The sequence below is a fragment of the Microtus oregoni genome, unplaced genomic scaffold (assembly GCF_018167655.1).
Source record: "Microtus oregoni isolate MIOR12 unplaced genomic scaffold, Mior012 000110F_ref0000174, whole genome shotgun sequence".
NCBI classification, from domain to species: Eukaryota; Metazoa; Chordata; class Mammalia; order Rodentia; family Cricetidae; genus Microtus; species Microtus oregoni.
Genome location: NW_024544728.1, coordinates 2,415,450 through 2,436,205, shown reverse-complemented (window position 1 = coordinate 2,436,205; position 20,756 = coordinate 2,415,450). Strand labels below are relative to the sequence as shown.

Below are 20,756 nucleotides of genomic sequence, written 5' to 3'. Positions count from 1 at the left end.
CCTGAGGAGTTTTGCTGAGTTCTTAGAAAATAAGAAGACATAGAAATCTCAATTCAGAGGATACTGAAACACGACAGCGTGCACCTGTGCCTGTGGAGGCTAGAGAGAGTTCTGCTTCCTATTTAGGGGGACAAGGTGTCTTACTGAGCCCAGAGATCATTGCTGGGACTGGACTGGGGGTGTCCAATGAGCCTTGGGGATCTGCTTGTCCATAGCACTGGGATTGCAGCAACACCCTTAAGGCTTTTATTTCAATGTAGGTACTGGGCATTTAAACTCAAGTTCTCATGTTTGCCCAGCAGCTATTTACAGGCTGAGCAGTGCCTCTGGTTTCCAAAGGTGATTTTCTCTCTTTTAAATAAAAATGAGAACTTTGTACATGAACAATATATCTATATTGCTTCCACCCCTTGCTCCTTCACCAGACTCCTCCTTGAGTCCCTATTACCTCCTTTCCCCCTCCAACTCTTCCCATTCACCCTCATAACTCATGGTCTCTTCATTATTATTGTTCTACACACACACACACACACACACACACGCACTCACAAATACACACACACACACACATTTATACAACCAACAAAGTCTGTTTATCAATGCTCATATGTGCACATGTCCGGAGCTGCCCACTTGGAATTGGACATCCTATGCAAGAACTCATTCCTGGAAGAATTTAATTTTTCCTCTCTCAGAAGCCATTGATCCCCGGAGTTCTTTATCCAGGATGGGACCCTGTGAAATTACCACTTTCCATGTTGGTGTGGCAGCTGGTGTTGTCGTTAGGCTAGTCTTATTCAAGCAACTTATATCGTTGAGATTTCACGGATACATTTTCCCTGTCATACCTAGGAGATACTATCTAGTGGCAAGCATCCTGGGCCTCTGGCTCTTACAACCTCTCTGCCCTCTCCTCCCTGATCTTGTCTCCAAAACCAATATGGTTAGTTACCATTACATTGGTAGCCTTCCAGAACATGCAGGTAAGACCCTACTGCTGAAGACAATGCACATTTTAGAGCTAGAACTTGGAGGAATCAAAACGGAACTGACCTGAAAGCCTCCACCCTGAGGACTGACCCTCATAGCATACCAAGGTCCCAGAAATCTGCCAATGGACAATGGAGAGGAGCAATCAATAGTCCTACCAAGCTGTAGAGCCAATAAACCATAGCAATGACCCAGGAACAGCAAGTTCTACTCAATGCTGCAATAGTGGGACTTTTATTTTAGAGGTAACCAATAGTTCTCTAATTTGACACAAAATTCAGTAGAATTTGTGCCTGGTACTGAAGCATGATTAATAAAAACTCAGAGACAGAAATTGAGGTTCAACCTGAAGGTCAGAAAAGCAAAGCAGCCAGTCACTGGCTCTTACCTCTACCTCAGTGCAAAATGGCGATCCTGCCTCCAGGAGTCTCAGAAGGAGACTGAGACTGTGAACTGTCTCCTCCTGTCTTATATTCCTCTCTAGTTCTGGGAATAAGGGCATGCACTACTACCGTTTGGTTTCTGTGGCAAGCTAGTGTGGCTACTGGGATTAAAGTGGTGGTCACCACTGCCTGGTCTGAAAGGCTGGCCAGTGTGATTGTTTTACTTTTCTGGTCCTCAGGCAAGTTTTATTTATGAAAATACAAATGAAATGCCACTCCATTGTACCTAGCACTCCCATTTTTCCAAACCAATATAATTTCTAACTGTGGTTGGTCTAAATACTCTTTGTACCCACAGGTAAGGATAGCTCTCACCCCCTCATCAAGGAAGCTTCTTTTTGCACCAAATGGAGACCATTACAGAGATCTACAACTGAGCGATGCAGAGAATAAGAGACTGTGGGTACCCAATCCCAACTGAGGCAGCTGCTACTCAACACCTAATTAGCATGCCATCCTGATTTACCCTCCTCAGCTTATTGCTAAGGAAGTATTTTAGTTTCCCTTCAGCCTCGTCTTCTCTTTTGTGAGATATCTGAGAACAAAAGAACAGTGCTCTGCAAGTTCAGGGGAAGAAGAATTTTTGAATAACATTTTTTTACATATAAATTGCTATGACATATATAACAATGAGAAGATTACAAGTTTGTCAGAAATTGTAAGCAAGGCAAAGTTTTTGGAAAGCTCTTCCAATACCTCAAATCATTTCAACTACTTTGTAACAAGTCAAAGTTCAATAATCAGCTGTTTCAAATGATGCCGAAAGAGCCAGCGCTCCCAGGCACAGGGGCCGCAGTTACAGAGAAGGAGAGGCCGACACCAAGCCTGTCTCTGCTGCGTGTCAGTCTAGCTTAAGGCCAGAGGAAATCTGGGAAAGCATCAAGTTCAGAAGACAGTTGTGATGTCTAGTTTGTAGAGACGCTGGTGGGACTAGTAGATGTCCAGAGCATTTCAAGCTACTTTCTCATTTCTCTGTCGTAAATTCCCCTCCTGAAACTTTGAGAGAAACTCGTATTCAAGGACAAGGCGCTGTGTAAAAACAAGATTTAATTAAGGACCCAGGAGGTGGTGAGGATTTGGCGTTATGCAATCAAATGAAATATTCTTCTGCAGTGTTTTGTTTTCTTAACAAATTACCAAAGTTACTTGGGAACAAATCTAATGGAGAATAAACCCAAGTGATTAAATCAAGGGTGGCAAAGTCTAAGTCTATGACCTTTGCAGAGGGCACCCGCGTTTCTGTTGTTTTCTGAATCCATTTCAAGTACAACGAACTTCAAAAATAACACAGAGGGGGCTGAGTGTGGTGGCATTCAGGTGGCAGAAGCAGGTGGATCTCCCTGAATTCTATGTCAGGCCTGGTCTACATGGCAAGCTCCTGGACAGCCAGGACTACATAGTAATACTCTGTCTCAAAGGGGGAGGAAGAAGAGCCCAGAGTTGGTAGAACATGCCTGTAATCCCCACTCTTGGGAGACCAAGGCAGGGAGATTTCAAGTTCAGTTCAGCCTGAGCTACATACTGTATTCTAGGACAGTTTAAGAATTCTTTTTTTAAAAGTGGAACAAAATTTGGAGTTCTTTCGAGGATCGATTCTTGCTGGTGTTTGCTAACCCAGCAAACACTACTTCAGTGAGCCCATTACTGTCACAGGTTTCAAGGGTCTACTTTGCAAGAGCTCAGAAAGCCCTGGCTTCTAGTTCTGGTCTTAGTTATCCAACCCTTCACTCATTCAATTACTCAGGCTTTCCACAAACGCGGTGCATACTGTATTCTAAGACTGTGTGTGGCACCACAGAGCAAGGTTGACCCAAAGCAGACATGATTATTGGTAAGGGAGAGGACACACTGCAAAGGTGTACAATGCAGTATGGTCAGAATAATAGTCTAGGCCCCTAGAGGAATTTCCTTGACTGAGCAAATTTAAGCTGAAGTCTAGAAGATGAGTAGAAAATGCTTACTATGCTGGGCGGTGGTGGTGCACGCCTTAAATCCCAGCACTCGGGAGGCAGAGGCAGGCGGATCTCTGTGAGTTCGAGGCCAGTCTGGTCTACAAGAGCTAGTTCCAGGACAGGCTTCAAAGCTACAGAGGAACCCTGTCTTGTATCTGAGGAGTAGGGAAAAACATTCTGGGTTAAAGGAAAAGAATACACAGAAGTCGCCAGGCTGCAGACAGCAGGATGTTTGGGGATGTTAGGAAACAAGGTTAGTGTGGACAAGAGCAACACCCCTCCAAAAGCGCCGAGGAAACAAACCAGTGTCCAGATCTCAGCTTCAAACAGAGCAGAGATCTTTGCAGGAAAGGCTGAATTCTCTAGAAGAGACTTGAGGTGTGTCAAAACGAAATGCTACCCAGCTGGAGGGAGTTACTTTTAGCCAAATTTCTGACAATTTGAGTGTGAAAAGAGGTGATAATGACATAATAATACATCAAATAAAATAAGAAACCATTAGTGCATAAATATTTAATTATTATACATTAATACATTTAAAGTTTGGTGGCCGGTGAGATGATCTTCATGTGATTTTAAATTATCTTCCTACAAAGTAGCTATTGATTAAAAAGACAAATGGTGTAGTTGTTCATAGATCCTGTGAAGACTCCACCTTCAGTGATCAATGTTAGGTGATTGGTGTAGTTAATACACCCTGAAATCATGTGTATTAGAGCAGTCAATGAGAACAGAGGGCCATTTTCTTTACCTAGCCTACCAAAGTGCATAGGCGTCATGAGAACTCAGGACCATAGAAACTGAGACACATTCTCCTCAGTAACTGGCCTATGATCATGAAAGTTTAAGATTATAAAAGCCAGCAGAAAAATGAAAAGCTTGTTCCAGGCCAAAGGAGACTAAATAGGCACAGTCACTGAAGACAGGGCTCTGCTAGGCTCTTGGATTGCAACAAACATTATATTGGATATGTTTTATAAAACTTGAATGGAGTCTGGGTGATGAATTGATGTGAAGTTCCTTCATATGATGGCTGTAGTCTATGCCTGTCAGGGAATGCTCTGATTTAAAACAAACCCTCTCGAGTATTTGAGGATAATGGTGATTGCACTCATAAGATGCATACCCAAGTGAGTCCGACAAAAATTGTCCCTGTGCTATATTTCCAAAAAAATTTAAAACAAACTCAAGAATCTTTTTTAAATGGTCAATAAATCCAGTAGTTTTAAAACGAGAAGTGGGGCTGGACAGGCGACTCCGCATTAAGAGTGTTTGCTGCACAATCATGCAGGCTGGGAGCCAGAGTCCAGCACCCAGTTAACAAGCCTGAAGTCCTGCAAAGGCCTCTGACTCTAATGTGGAGAATCTGGGCCTCTCTGCTGACTTCTGTGTGCATGCAGGCTCCTCCATCAATGCACACATACAGTGCAAATAAATTATATCCTTAAGAAAAAATAGATCAAAGGGCTAATAGGACTAAAAACTTGGATTTCCCCGCCTGAATGAGAAGGACTGAGCAGCTGTGCCCCAGTTAGAATTTCGTGTGATAATAGTCCTTGGGAATGATATACAAATGACAGAGAATAAAGTTAATTTTCATGGCTGTGTAATAGAGGATTAAAAAATTGTTAGGTGAAATACCACAAATTGTCATCTTGCACTATTTATACTGGAGGTTGGAGACTGTGTGAGTGAGTTCTCTGAAGAAGGCTGGAATGTCAGCTCGCCGTGTTCTACTCTATAATCCAGAGTCCTCCTCAAGCTCACTCCTGCCAGAGGCGAAGTTCAGTTCTGTGTAACACAGGACCATAGCCATTCTAGCTTCTCTGGTCTTGGCCAGAGATAGTCTTCCCCATAGTGCCTCCATCACAGTACAGAGACCTTCCTTCACGTCCAATCCTCATGCTTTGAATCTTTCTCATCTGATAGCATCTACAGAAACCTCTACCTTTTATGTGAGGTAATGTGGTTAAGGTAAGGCCATCCCCAAAATGCCTGCATTCTGTCATTACTGGAGATTGACCCCAGGCCTCCTGTCAGGCAAGCATTCTACCAATGAATACTATTTCCGGCCCAAATCCCCTTACTGTAAAGATGAACTTGATTAGTAATCTTAACTGCATTGCAACTCCCCCCAGTCCTCCTGCCCTCGTCATAGAATATGATCTGGAAGTCATGCCTGGCAAAGGTAGTGAGACCGGCTCAGAAATGTCCCTACCACAGACAGACAGGAGAGGTGATTTGGAGTCCACAGTTAAACAATGCAGGTGACAAATCATGACAGTCTGTCTCTTAGATCCCTGATCTAGAAGTTTAGGCATTTGCAGTTTTGGTTTGAGACCTCCAATAGTGACTGACCCTGGCTTACCTCTACTAAGCTACAGGCACAATCAGAGAGCTTCTGGCTTACTCCGCATCTCTACTGCAGAGCCTGTCACACTGTGAAGCTCAAAAGAGAAGGCGTGGGCAATGAGTAGCCAGTAACTGATTACATACAGCAGCCAAAGGCTTATTTCTCAGTCAAGTAATCAGAATCCCAGGGCTGGTCTCTCTGAGTCATTCTCCTAGAATAAGGCGGGTTAGGGTAGAAAACTGACAGTTAATTTCCAGTTCCCTTTTGATTAATGATATTACTATATTTATAGAACCCAGAAGCACAATTTTAGGGCATAATTTGCCAAGACGGCTTAGAAAAGAGCCATTTATCAGCAGAGGCGGTTAATATGTTTATCACAAAATATTTTACAGGGGTCTGCTGCTGCTACAGTTAGCAGATTATGATGAGCCTAAAGAGGTGTCTGCAAGAGGAGGGAATGTTTTGAAAATCATTCTATCAGTAGCTCTGTTTGTTGCTTTCTACGATAAAATTAGAATCTGCCCTTTCTGGTTTGTGTGTGTTGCTGTGATAAGCACCCAGGCTAACAGCAACTCAAGGGAAAGAGTTTAATGGGCTCATAGGTTATAGCTCATCATCCAGGGAAGCCAAGACAGAAACGCCAGGTAGGGGCGTGGAGCAGAAATCGTGGAGGAACATTGCTTCCTGGTTTCTTCTCTGGCTTGTCAAGATACCTCCCTGGTAGAATACAAGCCTCACTCCCTGTGTAAGGAAGGCACCACCGACAGAGGACTGAGCCCTCTCATATCAACCAGCAACCAAGAAAACAGTCCACAGCCATGCCCACAGGCCACTCTGATGGAGACAGGTACTTAATTGAGATTCCTTCTTCTTTGGTATATCTAGATTTGTATCAGGTTGGCAGAAAACTACGACAATGACAAGTTTGGTTCTTTTTTTTTTAATGAAGCCTTCATTAGAAAACAAAAGGCCGTCCGTGATCCTATAAATTGAAAGTGATCATATTCTGAAAGATGTCTGTGCATTTAGCGTCTGTCACCTCAACTGGTGACACACCAGTCCTTGCACAAACAGCTCTATGTAGACAACACACGGTTCTGTGTCTTCCCTGCTTTATTTCAAACCACATCACAGGCATCTTTTTCATACCAATAAATGTAAATAGAAATTACCATTCACGGAGCTGCATGGTGCCTTCTACCGTGTTGTTCACAAGGTATTTTGTTCAGGCAGTCTTTCCTGGGGAACTGCTACTGAATAATTCCCAGTCACTCTTGCGGGACACGCATCATGTTGGCCAGCATCCTGCTACATCAGCCTTTGAATGCTGCCCTGAATATTTCTTCAAATAAATATCTAGCAGTATTACGGATATCAAAGGGTAAGAAATTTTGATATTGCCAGGTTGCATTCAGAAATGTCTAACCCCATGATAATAAAGCATGTATTTACATATTGATAACAAATAATGAATTGAATACTTTATATGTTCCAAATACATTAAATGTATACTGCTTTATTTGCATATATTTTATATAGTATTATGCATCTTTATGTCTCTGAATTTTAAAATCTCTTTGAAGATGAGTTCATTAAAATGGCTTATAGACATTATTTTCTTTTTCATCCTGCAGAGAAAGGAGCTGTCTACTCTAGAATAAAAATATTTGTCTTTAAATATTCTGTGTAAATAAAGACTTAAATTGTCTTACTAATATAAGGAAGTCATGCATGTCTGGTTTGACTCCTCCTTTGATATGATCAAGGATCTAAAATTATAATTTGGGAAGAAAAAAGAGCCCTTTCCTCCCTTCCACAACCCTTCTACTGTTTTAACTCTTGGGCTCCTGCCCCTCCTGAGTTAAGCACCACCTCAGGAGAAAATGAAATACTTATATATGATGGAATATTATTTGGCCATGAAGAAGAATAGAATTCTGTCATTTGTAGAAAGGTGGATGGAAATGCTGAGAATTATATTCACCGAAATAAACCAGACATGGAAAGGTAAGTAATTCATGTTTTCTTCTTATGTATGGAAACTTAAAAAAGGAAAGAAAATTCCACCTGTTATGTGGAGTAGATGAAGTACTGAAGGACTGTGTACTATTGGCATGGGCATGGCCATGTCAAATACCCCAATGCTTATGTCAAATCCCCAATGCCTCGTACCCATGCTAGGGTAAACCCTCCGTCACCATGAGGTCGAGAGAGAGGGCAAATCCTTCTTCTAGTTCAAGTATTGGTGTTTGCAAACAGTTGACCAGTGCATGCACAGGCTAAGAAACACAGCTTCCTCCTCCAGGAAGACTGCAGCTTGAGGCAATTCCCCTGCAGTGACCCTCTGCTGAGAGATAGCAACTAAACCCACCTCCTTGCTGCTACACTAGAAACTGGCCTGTTAATTGAGATGAATAAATGCACTAAGTTTCTCGATTTGCATAGCTGGTGCCCTCCATCAAATAAGCACAACCTGCCCAATCCCAGATTTTCCTGCCCTTGTGTGTGCCCTTTCTTCATTCTCTGGTCTCCTGAGTCAGGCTTCCAGGACCAAGCCAGACACATAGCACAATCCTGGATATAAAATAGTGACTAAGAGAGCCTGCGTAGATACGGTCAGACTGGATTTGATTGGTGCATCCCATGTGCATGCATTGCAGTGTCACACTGAACACCATCAATATGTGTGCTTAGTACATGTTAATGAGAAACTCTAAGACATTTGAAACATTATCGCATTGCTGTTACAAACTTTTACTGTCGCCTTTTCATTAAGAGAAGTCTCAATGTCAGTAGTAAAGGTCAAGAAATTCCCAGCTTGAACAATTCCAACAAAATCAAGCATAAGATGCCTTCTGTGGGGGCCAGTCTACTCCAGACTAACCCCCTTCTGTGACTATGAAGAGGAACACTGTCTCCAACAAAGACTAACCATCTGCACTCCAGGAAGATGCCGGCTGTCCTACTTAGAGAAGCTGCACACCACATGCGCAGAGTGGCAATAGGAAATTCAATGTCAGACCACCTTCCGGGATGGTCCCTGAGTGGAAGGTAAAGCTCAAGAAGGGACAGTTTAGGATTTTACCTCAGCCTTCTCTTTCTGAGCTTTCAGAGTGACCAGGGGTATTGTGTTGCACCCTGAAGGGAGGACACAGATAATTTGTAATCCGAACCCTTGGACGTCAGCCAGATCCGACACCTGTGTGAGTGCCAGCTAGTTACACCTGTTTCAACCTGGCTTTCCTTGTAACATTCTCATGAGGCTGTTTGAAATCCTCTGCGATCAAAAGTGTAAACTATGTCTTGCCACACTACACTTGAGATTTTTATTGCCATATGTGTGTGTAAATTTCAGAACATTTTGAGAGAGGCAGCATGACATAATTGCCCAAACACAGATGCTTGGACGGAAATGTAGCTCTGTGACTGAGAAGTACCACTAGGAGCTGTCTCTTCATTCCATCCCTTTAAGGGCACATCAAAGGTATGTCTCTATGTCCAGAGTGTCAGTGGAGAGTTGCTTTTCATTGGCATAAAGTTTTCTGTTTTCTTTTGGTTCTTGAGATTAGTTAAATTGTAGACTTCAACTTAAAAAAAAAAAGATACATGCATTTACCCACAGTAAAATATTTGGCCAGTCTTGCGACATAAGTGACAGTTTAATAACAGAAAGAGAAACCTATTCTTGAATCTTAATTGTAGATGAAGTAGCTACCCCTTTCTCATTCCTCTGACAGGCAATGCAAGATGAACCACAGTGAAGTTGGAGTGGCCACTGCTGATGCCTGTTCTGGAAAGAAAGGAGGATGGAAAGCCTGGGATGGAAGGCACACTTTCCAGAAGGACAGATTCTGCCCTTTGATCCTGGGGGTGAACCTGAGTTCTATGGCTTGAGAAAATCAAATACTATTTTGGGTGATGATGAGATATAGGGAACAGATGTAGCCCAGTAGTAAAAAGTATGGGTTTTAGTTTCCGAAGGACATGTATCTGATTATTGGACTACTACTACTTCCTAGCTGTATGATCACATGAAAATGGTTTGCCTGATGTAGTCAGAGGAGGTAGCGATGAAAAACAGTTGTCAGAGTTATGAGTTAAACAAAACAATATGGACAGCACACCAAGGCTGGCGTTACTTGGCTCTCAGGAGATCAGAGCTCTGTCTGTGTCTCTGTTTTCCATGAGTGTATATATATATATATATATATATATATATATATATATATATGTAACTGCCGCTCACACAGGTGTCAGATCTGGCTGACGTCCAAGGGTTCGGATTACAAATTATCTGTGTCCTCTCTTCATGGTGCAACACAATACACCTGGTCACTCTGAAAGCTCAGAAAGAGAAGGCTGAGATATGATATATTTTATATATATATATATATATATATATATATATATATATATTAGATGAAGTGGATGCAGCTACATCCCTCACGGTGTTTCTCAGGCTCCACATCCATTCTTCCTCACGCTCATTGCATCTATGTTTTTCTGCTTCCATGGTTATCTTTTCTAACTCTTTCCTTTGATTTCCAACATTTTCTGACAAATTAAGCAGTCTTAGGACTTCAAATCCTATTAGATAGGGAGTCGTGGGTATTATTCTTGAGAAATGAGAATTCTTCTAGTAGAATAATGTTTCAGTGTTTTGCAGGATGTATTTTGCTTAACAAGCTGATGAAAGATATTTATCTTCTGTCCAAATATACAATCTTTACATGTTCCAAACTTCATTTCTAAAAGAGATCATCAGTTTTAAAATGTTTTTAATAATGAAATGAATAAATTTTTAATATGGAAAGGTAATCCAATCATTGCCTTTAACACATATTTGGATTTATATGTAGTGGATTTTAATGCCAGATTCTATATAGGATTTGATATTTCATGCAATCTGATACGTTCATATGACACAGGGTTTTCTATTACAATTATTTTTAGCCTAAACTTATGAACTCTGATGTCTCTCACAGTTGTAGATCCAAAGAGCAAACTGTCACTGGCGTCCCACGAACACTGGTGCTAGACTGTAACATCTAATCACACCATCTGACTAATTAGTTTACGCTTTTTCTGCACCAAAGAACCATCAAACACAACTCTTTCAAATCCCAACTTCTCATAACCATCTTTTGGCCATTTCTACAAAGTACTTAATTTCTCATCAAGATCTACTGGAAGTAAATAGACATTTACATCTTAAAATGAGCCAGTAGGGTAGTATGTTTGCCATTGGGTGTTCAGTCTCATCCCTGTATGTGCTACTGTGTATTCAAGTAGATGGACTGTAATAGTGTGTATTTTAGAATAACAAATGGCTAATAGACTCCAAAGGTTTCCCTGCTGGCCAAGTTTGATATTTGTGCTAATAAAAATAAATCACGCTGCCTTTTACATATATATTTAAAGTTTCTAAAGGCATGAAAAGTCTAAAGGCAATGACAGCTTTAGCATTTAATTAAAACTATAAATTGTTCGGGGAAGTAGCTGCTTCAAGGGAAAGCAGACGACCTGGAGAAAAGTGCGCCACCATTTCAGTTGTGACTTTCATCTGTGGTCATCAACGTTCAACTAATTGAGACTGCTTCTTTGAGTCCCCCCTTTCAAGCGGTGGGATTGTAAGAATCCATTTCCCGTGATCTCTCCATATGAGGCAGATGTCTGCTGTTGGCTTTAATGCCATGAGGTGAAGCAGCAGTCAAAAGGAAACTGTTCTTATAATGGAAGCGAGAAAGAGTCTGCGCTGGCTGTTTGGTTGCCATGCTGATGCATCTGCTATGTGCAAAATGACAGCGGGGATCATTGAGGAAATTCAATATCCTCCCAGCGAGAAGCCAAATGAGATGGCTTATTTTGGGAACGTTCTGACATGAGGATGTGTGTGTTCTTGGAACATCCTCAGAGAGCCTTTTATTGAACTTTCTCTTGATTAAAGGGACAGCTGATACGGATACATAGAGAATGCGAAGCTGCCTTTATTATTGTCAATATCTCTCTTACTGCCAGGAAGGTGTTTTATTGCTAAGCACTCGCTGATCATCTGTTTTGTGCAGCACACGTTGAGAGATGGTCCTTGAAGCCTGGCTACTTTGCAGGGAAACTGCCTACAGCACTGTTCACAATGGTCCACAAGGCTCTCCCGTCACATAGACAACAGGCTTCGGAAGGAGCTCCGGCACTGTACCTAATATGTCACTTACATCCTTCATGTTTTATGATCTGTATTTTTGGTACTTGTAACCTAGCTCACTAAATGTTTTCAATAATGGAAACTTAAAACTTAAGCTCCAATGTCATTGTGTGTTGATATCCAGAATATTTAGGTGGCAGCAAACAACACCCTATCAACTGTTATTATCAATCATGCGTGACATTTGTTAGGACATAGTATCCTGATCTGTGGTTTTTCTTCCCTTGAATTATGCTCTTTCCTTTGGTGTAATTTCCGTTCAGGACTAGGGTTTGCCGCTCTCATAACTTGCTTTGCTAATGAGAGTGTGGATGGTCGGGACAATCATCTGGGGTGACAGATGACAGCGGTGATATATCGAAAGTCAATGCTGCCTCTATCGTCCTACTTCCCAGGGCTTCACACCTGTGTTGCTTTTGGATTCAGTAAGCATCTCACTAACCTTGTGGAATAATAAAATCAAGATCAATAGTAATCATAGAACTATTAAATGATAAAAATAGTGGTCGTTGGCTTGCAAGGGTGAGTAATGACTCACGGGTCCAGCCATGCTGGGGAGGCTGCGGGCAGCTTTCCCCAGTGTGTTGTAGGTTGAACACACCTAATGAACACCAAGGTCTCCAACAGTTGCTATCTCTTTGAGTGAACTATCTAAAAAGCAATAAACTTTAAAAAATAAAAATAATAAAATCATATTATAAAAAATATTTGTGGACATTTTAGTATTTGTTATAAAATAAAAATAAAGTAAAATAAATAATAAAAAGTTTTTAAATGAAAATCTTTTTTTCTTCTTTCTTGTCTGGCACACACTAAACCTTTCTGAGATCAGATTTCATTTCTTTTGGTTAAATTGTGGGTACTAATTCATTTCCTTCCCTAAATTAAAACAACTACCGAAATAATATTTCTAAATTAAAGCTACCGGAATAATATTTCTTTGCACCTTGCAGTTGTTTAGAACAAAGTTATTCCAATAGTTTCCATGAATTGGCTTAGAAGGCTGAGATGAGCAGATGCTGAGAGAGACTGCTTCTCTGAACTATGTGCCAGTGAGCTCACTGTCGCTCAACACGGCTAACACTTTCAGAGCTCTGGAACGTTCTCTGTAGTGAGAGATGCCGGCCAGTCATCTTTTCTACCTCTCTTAGCTTAGATTCACTTTAAGTCCTGAAGTGGTATCACCTAGGCCAAGGGTTCTCATCCTGCAGGTCACGACCCATTGGGGTGAACAAGCCTTTCACAGGAGTCGCCTGAAGCCGTCAGAAAACACTGATATTTACATTATGATCCATGACATTAGCAAAATTACAGTTATGAAGTAGCAATGAAAATGAAAATAATTTTTATGGCTGGGAATCATCACAACATGAGTATTAAAGAATTGCAGCATTGGGAAAGTTGAGAACCCACTGTCCCAAGTTAAGGATGTAGGGTGTGACCTCCATGTTGAAGACGTGACTTGTCAGCTGTCTTCAGACTCCAGAGCTTCAAGCTGAGCTCTCTTCCCACTGCTCAGTCGGCTGGTGTGAGCATCTTTCTAACATCACTGCTCTCCCTGAACTTCAGACATAGTCTTCATGGTATGCCCAGCAGACAGGATCTCGCCCATTCAGTCTGAAGATTTGGTAGAGGTAAAAAAAGTCTCCTTAGTAGTTGGCTGCTTTGCTTTTCTGATCTTTACCTTGAACCCCAACGTCTGTCTCTAGGTTTTTATTATTCATGCTACAGTTTATGATACCAAGTACTAAATTACATCATTTCTGAGCATCATGGCTTCCTCAGCTGCTGCTACCTATTGCTGTGAATATTGTCCTTACAGCTGGCAGGCGTGTCCTAGTTCATAACCAAAGACGTTTGCTTTATGTAGATGCCACAAGTCAGCAAGCCAGCAGAGACGGTTTGAAAACACTGTTCACTGCTACCCCATAGACAATCACAACCTGCCCTGTGCTCCATTGGGGATATTAGAATCTTGTATCAATGCTCTTAACAGACTAACTGCAGGCTTTGACATTGTGCCTTTAGCACTGAGTTCTTGAAGCAAGTCACTGGTTTTATCTTTTTTTATAGACAGACTGTTGAAGTGGGTATAAAAGATAGGGGCTGGAAAATCTGTCTTTAGAAATGTATTGCCTAGTTATGTAGAAATGATTATATTAAATGTTCCCTATCATTTAATAACATGCTGTTGACTAAAAGATGTGTCAACTATGATGAACTAGCATATCTATCCTTATTGTGTTTATCATTACCCAGATGGAAAGGCCTTTAAAACTGGTTACTTTGGAAAGTATTTGTTTCCCTGTCCACCCTGAACATACCCAGTTTCCCTTAGTAAGCATTTGAATGCATCATGTTGAGTATTTATGTTTTTAAAGTATTGGTGTAACATAAAGAATATATATGTGTCAATACTCCATTATATTATATAGTCATGATTATACTATATAGTCCCTGACTATATAAGCAACTGAAAAAAACTATATAAATTATATACAGATTCTGTGAAAATGGTATCCTTTGCTGGACTGTGGTTAGATCTTCCTCAATGTATTTCAGCCTTCCCCACTGAATGTTGGCCACATAACTTGAGTGAAATTGATCTTAGTGATAATTCCAAAGATGAATTCTGTGGGTCTTTCCCCCACCTATATAATTATTGGTTTGGGGTGGGCATATATTTCAGGTTAAAGACAATGAACACTGACCCAGTGGTAGGGTTCTAGCTATTTCAGATTGCCAGATTAGAATACAATATAGGGCTTCAGTTCTAAGATTATGGGAGACAATCCTCTCTCCATCTTGGGCTATGAGCAAAATCATTTGTAGTCCTAGACACTGTTAGAAGCTAGCTACTAGCCCTGAGGAACTCAAGCCTTCAGAATAAGACACTGTTCTCAGAACAGCAGCATGGAACAATGCTGCTTGATCATAACTTCAACAAGGCCTAGGAAAGCTAAGCATTTTTAATGCCTGAGCCTTCCAGCTATGTGATTAGGCAAATTTCTTTGTGAGTTAATTACCATTAGTTGTCTTTTCTATTATTTGTGAATTACAAGCATCTTTCATGGAGCACAAGTCCATTACAGCATCTTTGTCCATCTGGCTGTGAGCCGTGAGAAAACTCTAGAAGGAAAGATGACTTTTCTGAGGCTTCTTGGGTTTCCCTGCTGTTAACAAGTTTGTCTTTACTTATCCGACACTAGATTCTCTACTGAAAGTCCATGGAAATTATCAAAGACACCAAAGTGCACTATTTGGAGATATTAACATTGAATTTTTCAGCTAATGAATCTCTGAGACACTTATTAAAGGCGTAATTAGGGAATAAGGTTTCTACAGAGACTGAAGTAGCAAAGCATTGGAAAGACGTGGAGATTTAAACAGTATCGCAGCAGGAACAACCTGGAGGATGTCTTCATAAAGTGTTTCCAAGTACCTTTCAGACTCACGAAGGTTTTGTTTGGGGGGATTTTTGTTTGTTTGTTTTCTTCTTGTGTGTGTGTGTGTAGGTAGGTCAGTCTTGCAAGGTTGGACACCAGCTCAGACAGAGTGGCCCATTAGGCTAAAACAATGACATCAGAATCATAAGTCTTCACACCCCCCCCCCCCCCCGTTTGTCATTGGCTAGCTCTTTAGGGAGGTACAGTCTTTCCTGTTTGTTCCTTGCTTTTTTTTCCACCCCACCCCTTTTCGTCATGAACACTTTGTTACATAACGCACTGCCTCTCGCATTCTGGGATAAACTTTTGGTTCGATTAAACAAAAGAATAGCCAACAGACTCTGACAAGCAGGTGTCGGTGTGGGGGGCAGGGTACTCCGTGTCTCCTGCTCCTCTCCAACCTAAACCCAACAGAAGGCTAAATGAGGGTTCGGAGATCCACAGAAACATGATGAGGGTGGGTGAGGAGTTGACAAAGGGCATGCTAGTGGTCTCTGTGGAGCAGGAGAAACCTGCAAGATGAACTCTTCTTTTATACAGATTTTGAATTAATTAACACAAGAAGATATGAGGTCAAGAGAGTAGTGCATGCCTGTGCCCCTGATGCTGGGACTGCTGGAGGCTCTGGCCCGCAAGTGTTCCATGTCTGTTCACCTTCCCTACTCCATTCTCTAGATCATGTCACCTCCTGGTCTTGTTCTTCACCTATTATTATTATTATTTGGTTTTTCGAGACAGGGTTTCTCTGTGGCTTTGGAGCCTGTCCTGGAACTAGCTCTGTAGACCAGGCTGGTCTCGAACTCACAGAGATCCGCCTGCCTCTGCCTCCCGAGTGCTGGGATTAAAGGCGTGCGCCACCACCGCCCAGCTTTCACCCATTATTTTATGATCTTTCTAGTGCTTGTCCCTTTCTGAATGACTCTCTGTAGTCTGTAGGTATGCATTTGCCTCTACCAAGAAAGTAAGGACTTCTTGGATGGCAGCAACTTTGTCTTGCATAAACCACTATAGAACACTAGCCCAGATCCACAAATCAGCGCCAGTCCCACCCAGGGCCTCTGGACTTTAAAACAAAAAAGAGAACAAATCACTGTTAATCTAGGACTTCAAGGGTTTGGAGGCTTCAGATCCCGTCCTTGGATTCAGCGATGAGCGCCGTGGTTCGCATGAGTGTGTGTGGTCATCTTCCCCTGTTTTCTCTTAGCTTGTGTGATGAGGACCAGGTACCTGAACTTATTATCCCTGTAAAGCTACAGCATAGGGCATGAGAAAAACATTATTGCTAGGGGCTTCTAACAACCAATGCTCACTTCAGTGGAGGGGCAGGGTAGGATGAACTCGCCTTCTCTGCCACAAACAAACCACACAGGGAAGGTTTACAACTTTGTTCCATAATAAAGGCTTTTATGTTTATTGCTGATTTCTCCAGGCAAAGAGTTTAGGAACAAAATGGGTAGAGAAAAGTCTCTTCTCACACAGATAAACATTCCTCTCTATGAAAACAGATGGGAGCCTGGAGGTAATTAGACCCACTGTGTCAAGCAATCAGCTTCATGGGGAAGAGGGCCAAACAATGCTGACAAGGGAGCCAGCTCTCACCGGGACAGACAGCAAGCCTTTTAGTCAGTGGGCAATGTCTCCATTGTGCTGGCACTCATCCGATCCTCTTTATGGGCTGTCACTCTGGTTTCTCTATCATATTTCCCTCTTCCCTCATCCTCCCCAGACACAAATACACGGACCTGAATGCAGCCTCTAATCTCTAGACATGCTGTGAACATCACAAGGAGAGCTCAGCGAACATCTCTAGAACTGTCTCTAGAAACGGGACCACTCTGCAGGATTGTACTTACACAGGAGGTACCCCTCGAACAACTTCAGTTTGAGCCTTTCCTAGTTACTCCTACCTCTGCTGAGTGAGAAGAACATACCTGGAATCCCAAACCCACTTTATTTATTCATGTTATAATAAGCCGGTTGTTGCTAGCTGACTGAGAGCTAGGGCAGGCCTGATTTTGTTCACAGTACCGCTATATATAGCACACAGGGCTTTCAGTAAATATTTGGTAAATAACAAGTAAACAAATAAAAGATGAATGGACATATGAGTGTAGCAGACTCCAAAGACTGCTACTGTAATATTCCTATTATAAAATAGAGTGCCAATATCACCTCACCAAAATTTATTCTTGCCCTGCCTTGCTATTTTCTCATCCATTACTTTGTTCCTTCTCGCCTGTCTTTTCTGGCCCTATTAAAACCGACTCATTTAACTCTAATTGGCAGCAGCATATAGGAATCATATCTGCTCCACAAGCACCTGTGTGCGCATATGTGATTTCTGATTGCCAGAAAAGATACATATTTGAGGGCCAGCAAGATGGTCCAGTGGTTAAAGGTACTTGCCACCAACTCTGACTTCCTGGGTTTGATCCCCTGAGCCCCTGATGGTAGAAGGAGAGAACTGAGTCTTGCAAGTTGTCCTCTGCCCTCCCAACCAGGGCATGTGCTCATTCTTCTCCCACAACTTAAAAATATTTTTTTAAAAAACAAAAGAAAGGATAGCTATTTGACAGGCTATGAGGTAAGATTTTATATATATATATATATATATATATATATATATATATATCAGTCTTTAACAGCTGTTCTGAGCGTACATTGATTGTGGCTTGAAGCAATGTTAATGATGACAATAGATATGGGTTATGTCTTTAGACTTAGAGAAAATGTGGATTTCCTTGAAATGTAGTTCAGACTTTCAAAATAGAAGTATTTGCATGATTTTAACTTAACTATGACAGGGATTATGATTGATCCTATTAGCCTGGTTAGTCTAGAATTCTGTGTATAAATGTCTTCAGTGAACTTGAGCACTTCTTAACCATCTTGCCATGGCCTTCCCATATAGTGTTCTTTGGAGGAGCAAGAACATAAAACTCAGGTTTCTTGTCAAAGACTTTTAAACTTGCTTTGCATTGTCCACATTTTTCTGCCTTTCTTTTTGATCAGTGAGATAGATACATTGAGATTAAGAAGCATTACAAATAATTAATGCTCACAGTGCCTCTCACTAGCCACTCTGAGTTGACCTCCCTTTCATAAACTATTAGGGACTATCTACATATAAGCATCTGCCCATGTCTACAGTGCATGGAAATACAACCCACTCTGTGGGAGAAGGGAACAGCAGGTTGTTAGCTCTGGAAAACACCCAAACAGTTCACATGGTCCCTTTAAAAAGAAGAAAGTCAAAATATGGAGGAAGGTGATGTATTTCTGATTCCCCAAAGGCTGTGAACCAGCTGTATGTCCTCAACACACATATACACATACAAGTTGACTTGACTTCTTAGCCAGGCCCACCAAGTACTCAACTCATTTTAACTTTATTCATACCGTTAGAAAAACTGTTTTTCTATTAACCTGGTATGTTTTGGTATGAGTTGTGTGAGTAGTTTCCATGCAGAACATATGGATCAAGACCTCAGGGCTCTTTTGTGGAATCTATCAAAGCAGGAGGTGGGGGCTGCAATCTCCTTGGTGGGAAGGTGCAGCAATTGGCTGGGTGAAAGTGACTGCTGACGTCTGAGAAGCAGAAGGAACTGCAGATACGCTGTGACAGTGGCCGGATGTAGAGGACGTAGTGGAACTTGCTACCTGCTTCAGCCTGTGATAGGAAAGGACTGTGAAGATGCCCCTCAGCCAGATGGGACTCCCTGTGGGGAGGCACGGGGATAGCAGGACAGCGGGGATAGCAGGACAGCATGGCTTAAGCCAGTCTGTTTCTGAGTGTGTGCCTCTGCCAGACAGCAGAGTGACAACCGCGTCCTTGGCATTACACAGCCTCCGCTTTGAATATTAACCCAGTGCTCCTCTCCTGGTTAGGGTAGGTTTGCAGAAATGGTGATTCTGTGATGGTCCTCCATCTGTTCTCATGCCTGGATGGTTTGTGGGAAGTGTACAGGGAAGTTAGTGACTTTGTAACTGTTGTTTTTTTTTCAAATTCTTCTTCTTCTTCTTCTTCTTCTTCTTCTTCTTCTTCTTCTTCTTCCTCCCCCTTCTCCTCCTCCTCCTTCTCCTCCTCCTCCTCCTTCTTCGTTTTGGGCAGTTAACTGTCCTTACCGCAGCCATTGTGGTTGCCTAGCAACAATGGGCAGCAAAGCCGTGCCAGGGATTCCAAATCTCTAAGGAATGAGGTTGGTTGGTGTCTGTCCATGGACAGAGGATCCCAATGGGCTTGGCTTAAGATGGGAGGATGTCACAGTAAGAAAGTTGTAATCCCAGACTTTGAAACCCCGGGGAGATGCAGGTGAGTCTTCAGTTCCTTCTGTCCAAAAATAATCCATGGAAATTTCTGGATGAAGTAACCTTCACTCCAGACTTCAAAGATAACCTTTCTTTAAAGTCTGGGGGAAAACATCAAAGAAACTTTTTTTTTTCCTTTTCTGATGAATGACCTTTTTCTATGGCCAAGTCTGTCTTCCCAGATCCCAGAGCAAAGCCCAATGTAGGATGTGTTTCAATAAGTGCTCTTGTCAAATGAGTAAAAACGTTATTCAGGTGTGTTTGTCAGAATTAAAACTCTCCCGTCCCTAGGGTACTGAAGCATCCAGCCTGTTTTTCAGAAACCTAAAGAAACAGCAGAACTCTCCCCGTGCGCCAGCTAGGATGCTCACAGATATGCCTGGGCGCTCCTTCTCAACCTGTTTCCTAAGTAGAAATTAGCAACCAACTTTGAACACAGGAATGGACATAGAGATGGCCTCTTTCACTGATCTGCAGTCAATCACTGGAAAATTTACATATGGGCTCTCTACGCATTTCCCCTTCAAATATAGAAATAGCTTCTGTTTAGAATTGTCTTTTTTATTTTTCGAGACAGGGTTTCTCTGTGTAGCTTTGGAGTCAGGCCTGGAGCTCACTCTGTAGACCAGGCTGGCCTAGCTTGAACTCACAGAGATCTGCCTGCCTCTGCCTCGCAAGTGCTGGGATTAAAGGCGTGTGCCACCACTGTCCAGCTTTGTCTTTCAAATCTTGAACGAGATAATTGTACCCTTTTTGTGGAAGTTGTCTCCTGAAGGGTAGTTTCTTGTGTGGGGTGTGCAACTATAGCCTTGGTTTCTCCCTCGTTTGGCTTTAGACTGTGTCTTCCTTTTAGTGACTGTGAAAAGTGAGCTTTGCTTTTCACTTTAGACCTGAGGTTCCTGACTAGAATGGAGAACTCACTATATTCTTGTATTTTTATGTAAAAAGTCTTGTTTCAATGTGTAATCTACAAACCTCCAAAGATACACCTCCTCATTTTATTTTCCACTTTGAAACAATGAAACTTAGCAATTTCTCTTCATTTCCCTGAAGAAATCG

General features: G+C 41.8%; 1 protein-coding gene across 1 annotated transcript in view; it reads left to right on the top strand.

Moving 5' to 3' along the window:
• The first annotated feature begins 19,583 nt into the window (after window positions 1-19,583).
• The window catches only part of LOC121443637 (coiled-coil domain-containing protein 192-like), a 199,569-nt gene continuing 198,396 nt past the window's right edge, over window positions 19,584-20,756 (top strand). The window contains 2 exon segments of the mRNA XM_041645462.1: window positions 19,584-19,634; window positions 19,637-19,701. Of these exon segments, the coding sequence (XP_041501396.1) occupies window positions 19,584-19,634; window positions 19,637-19,701 (116 nt within the window).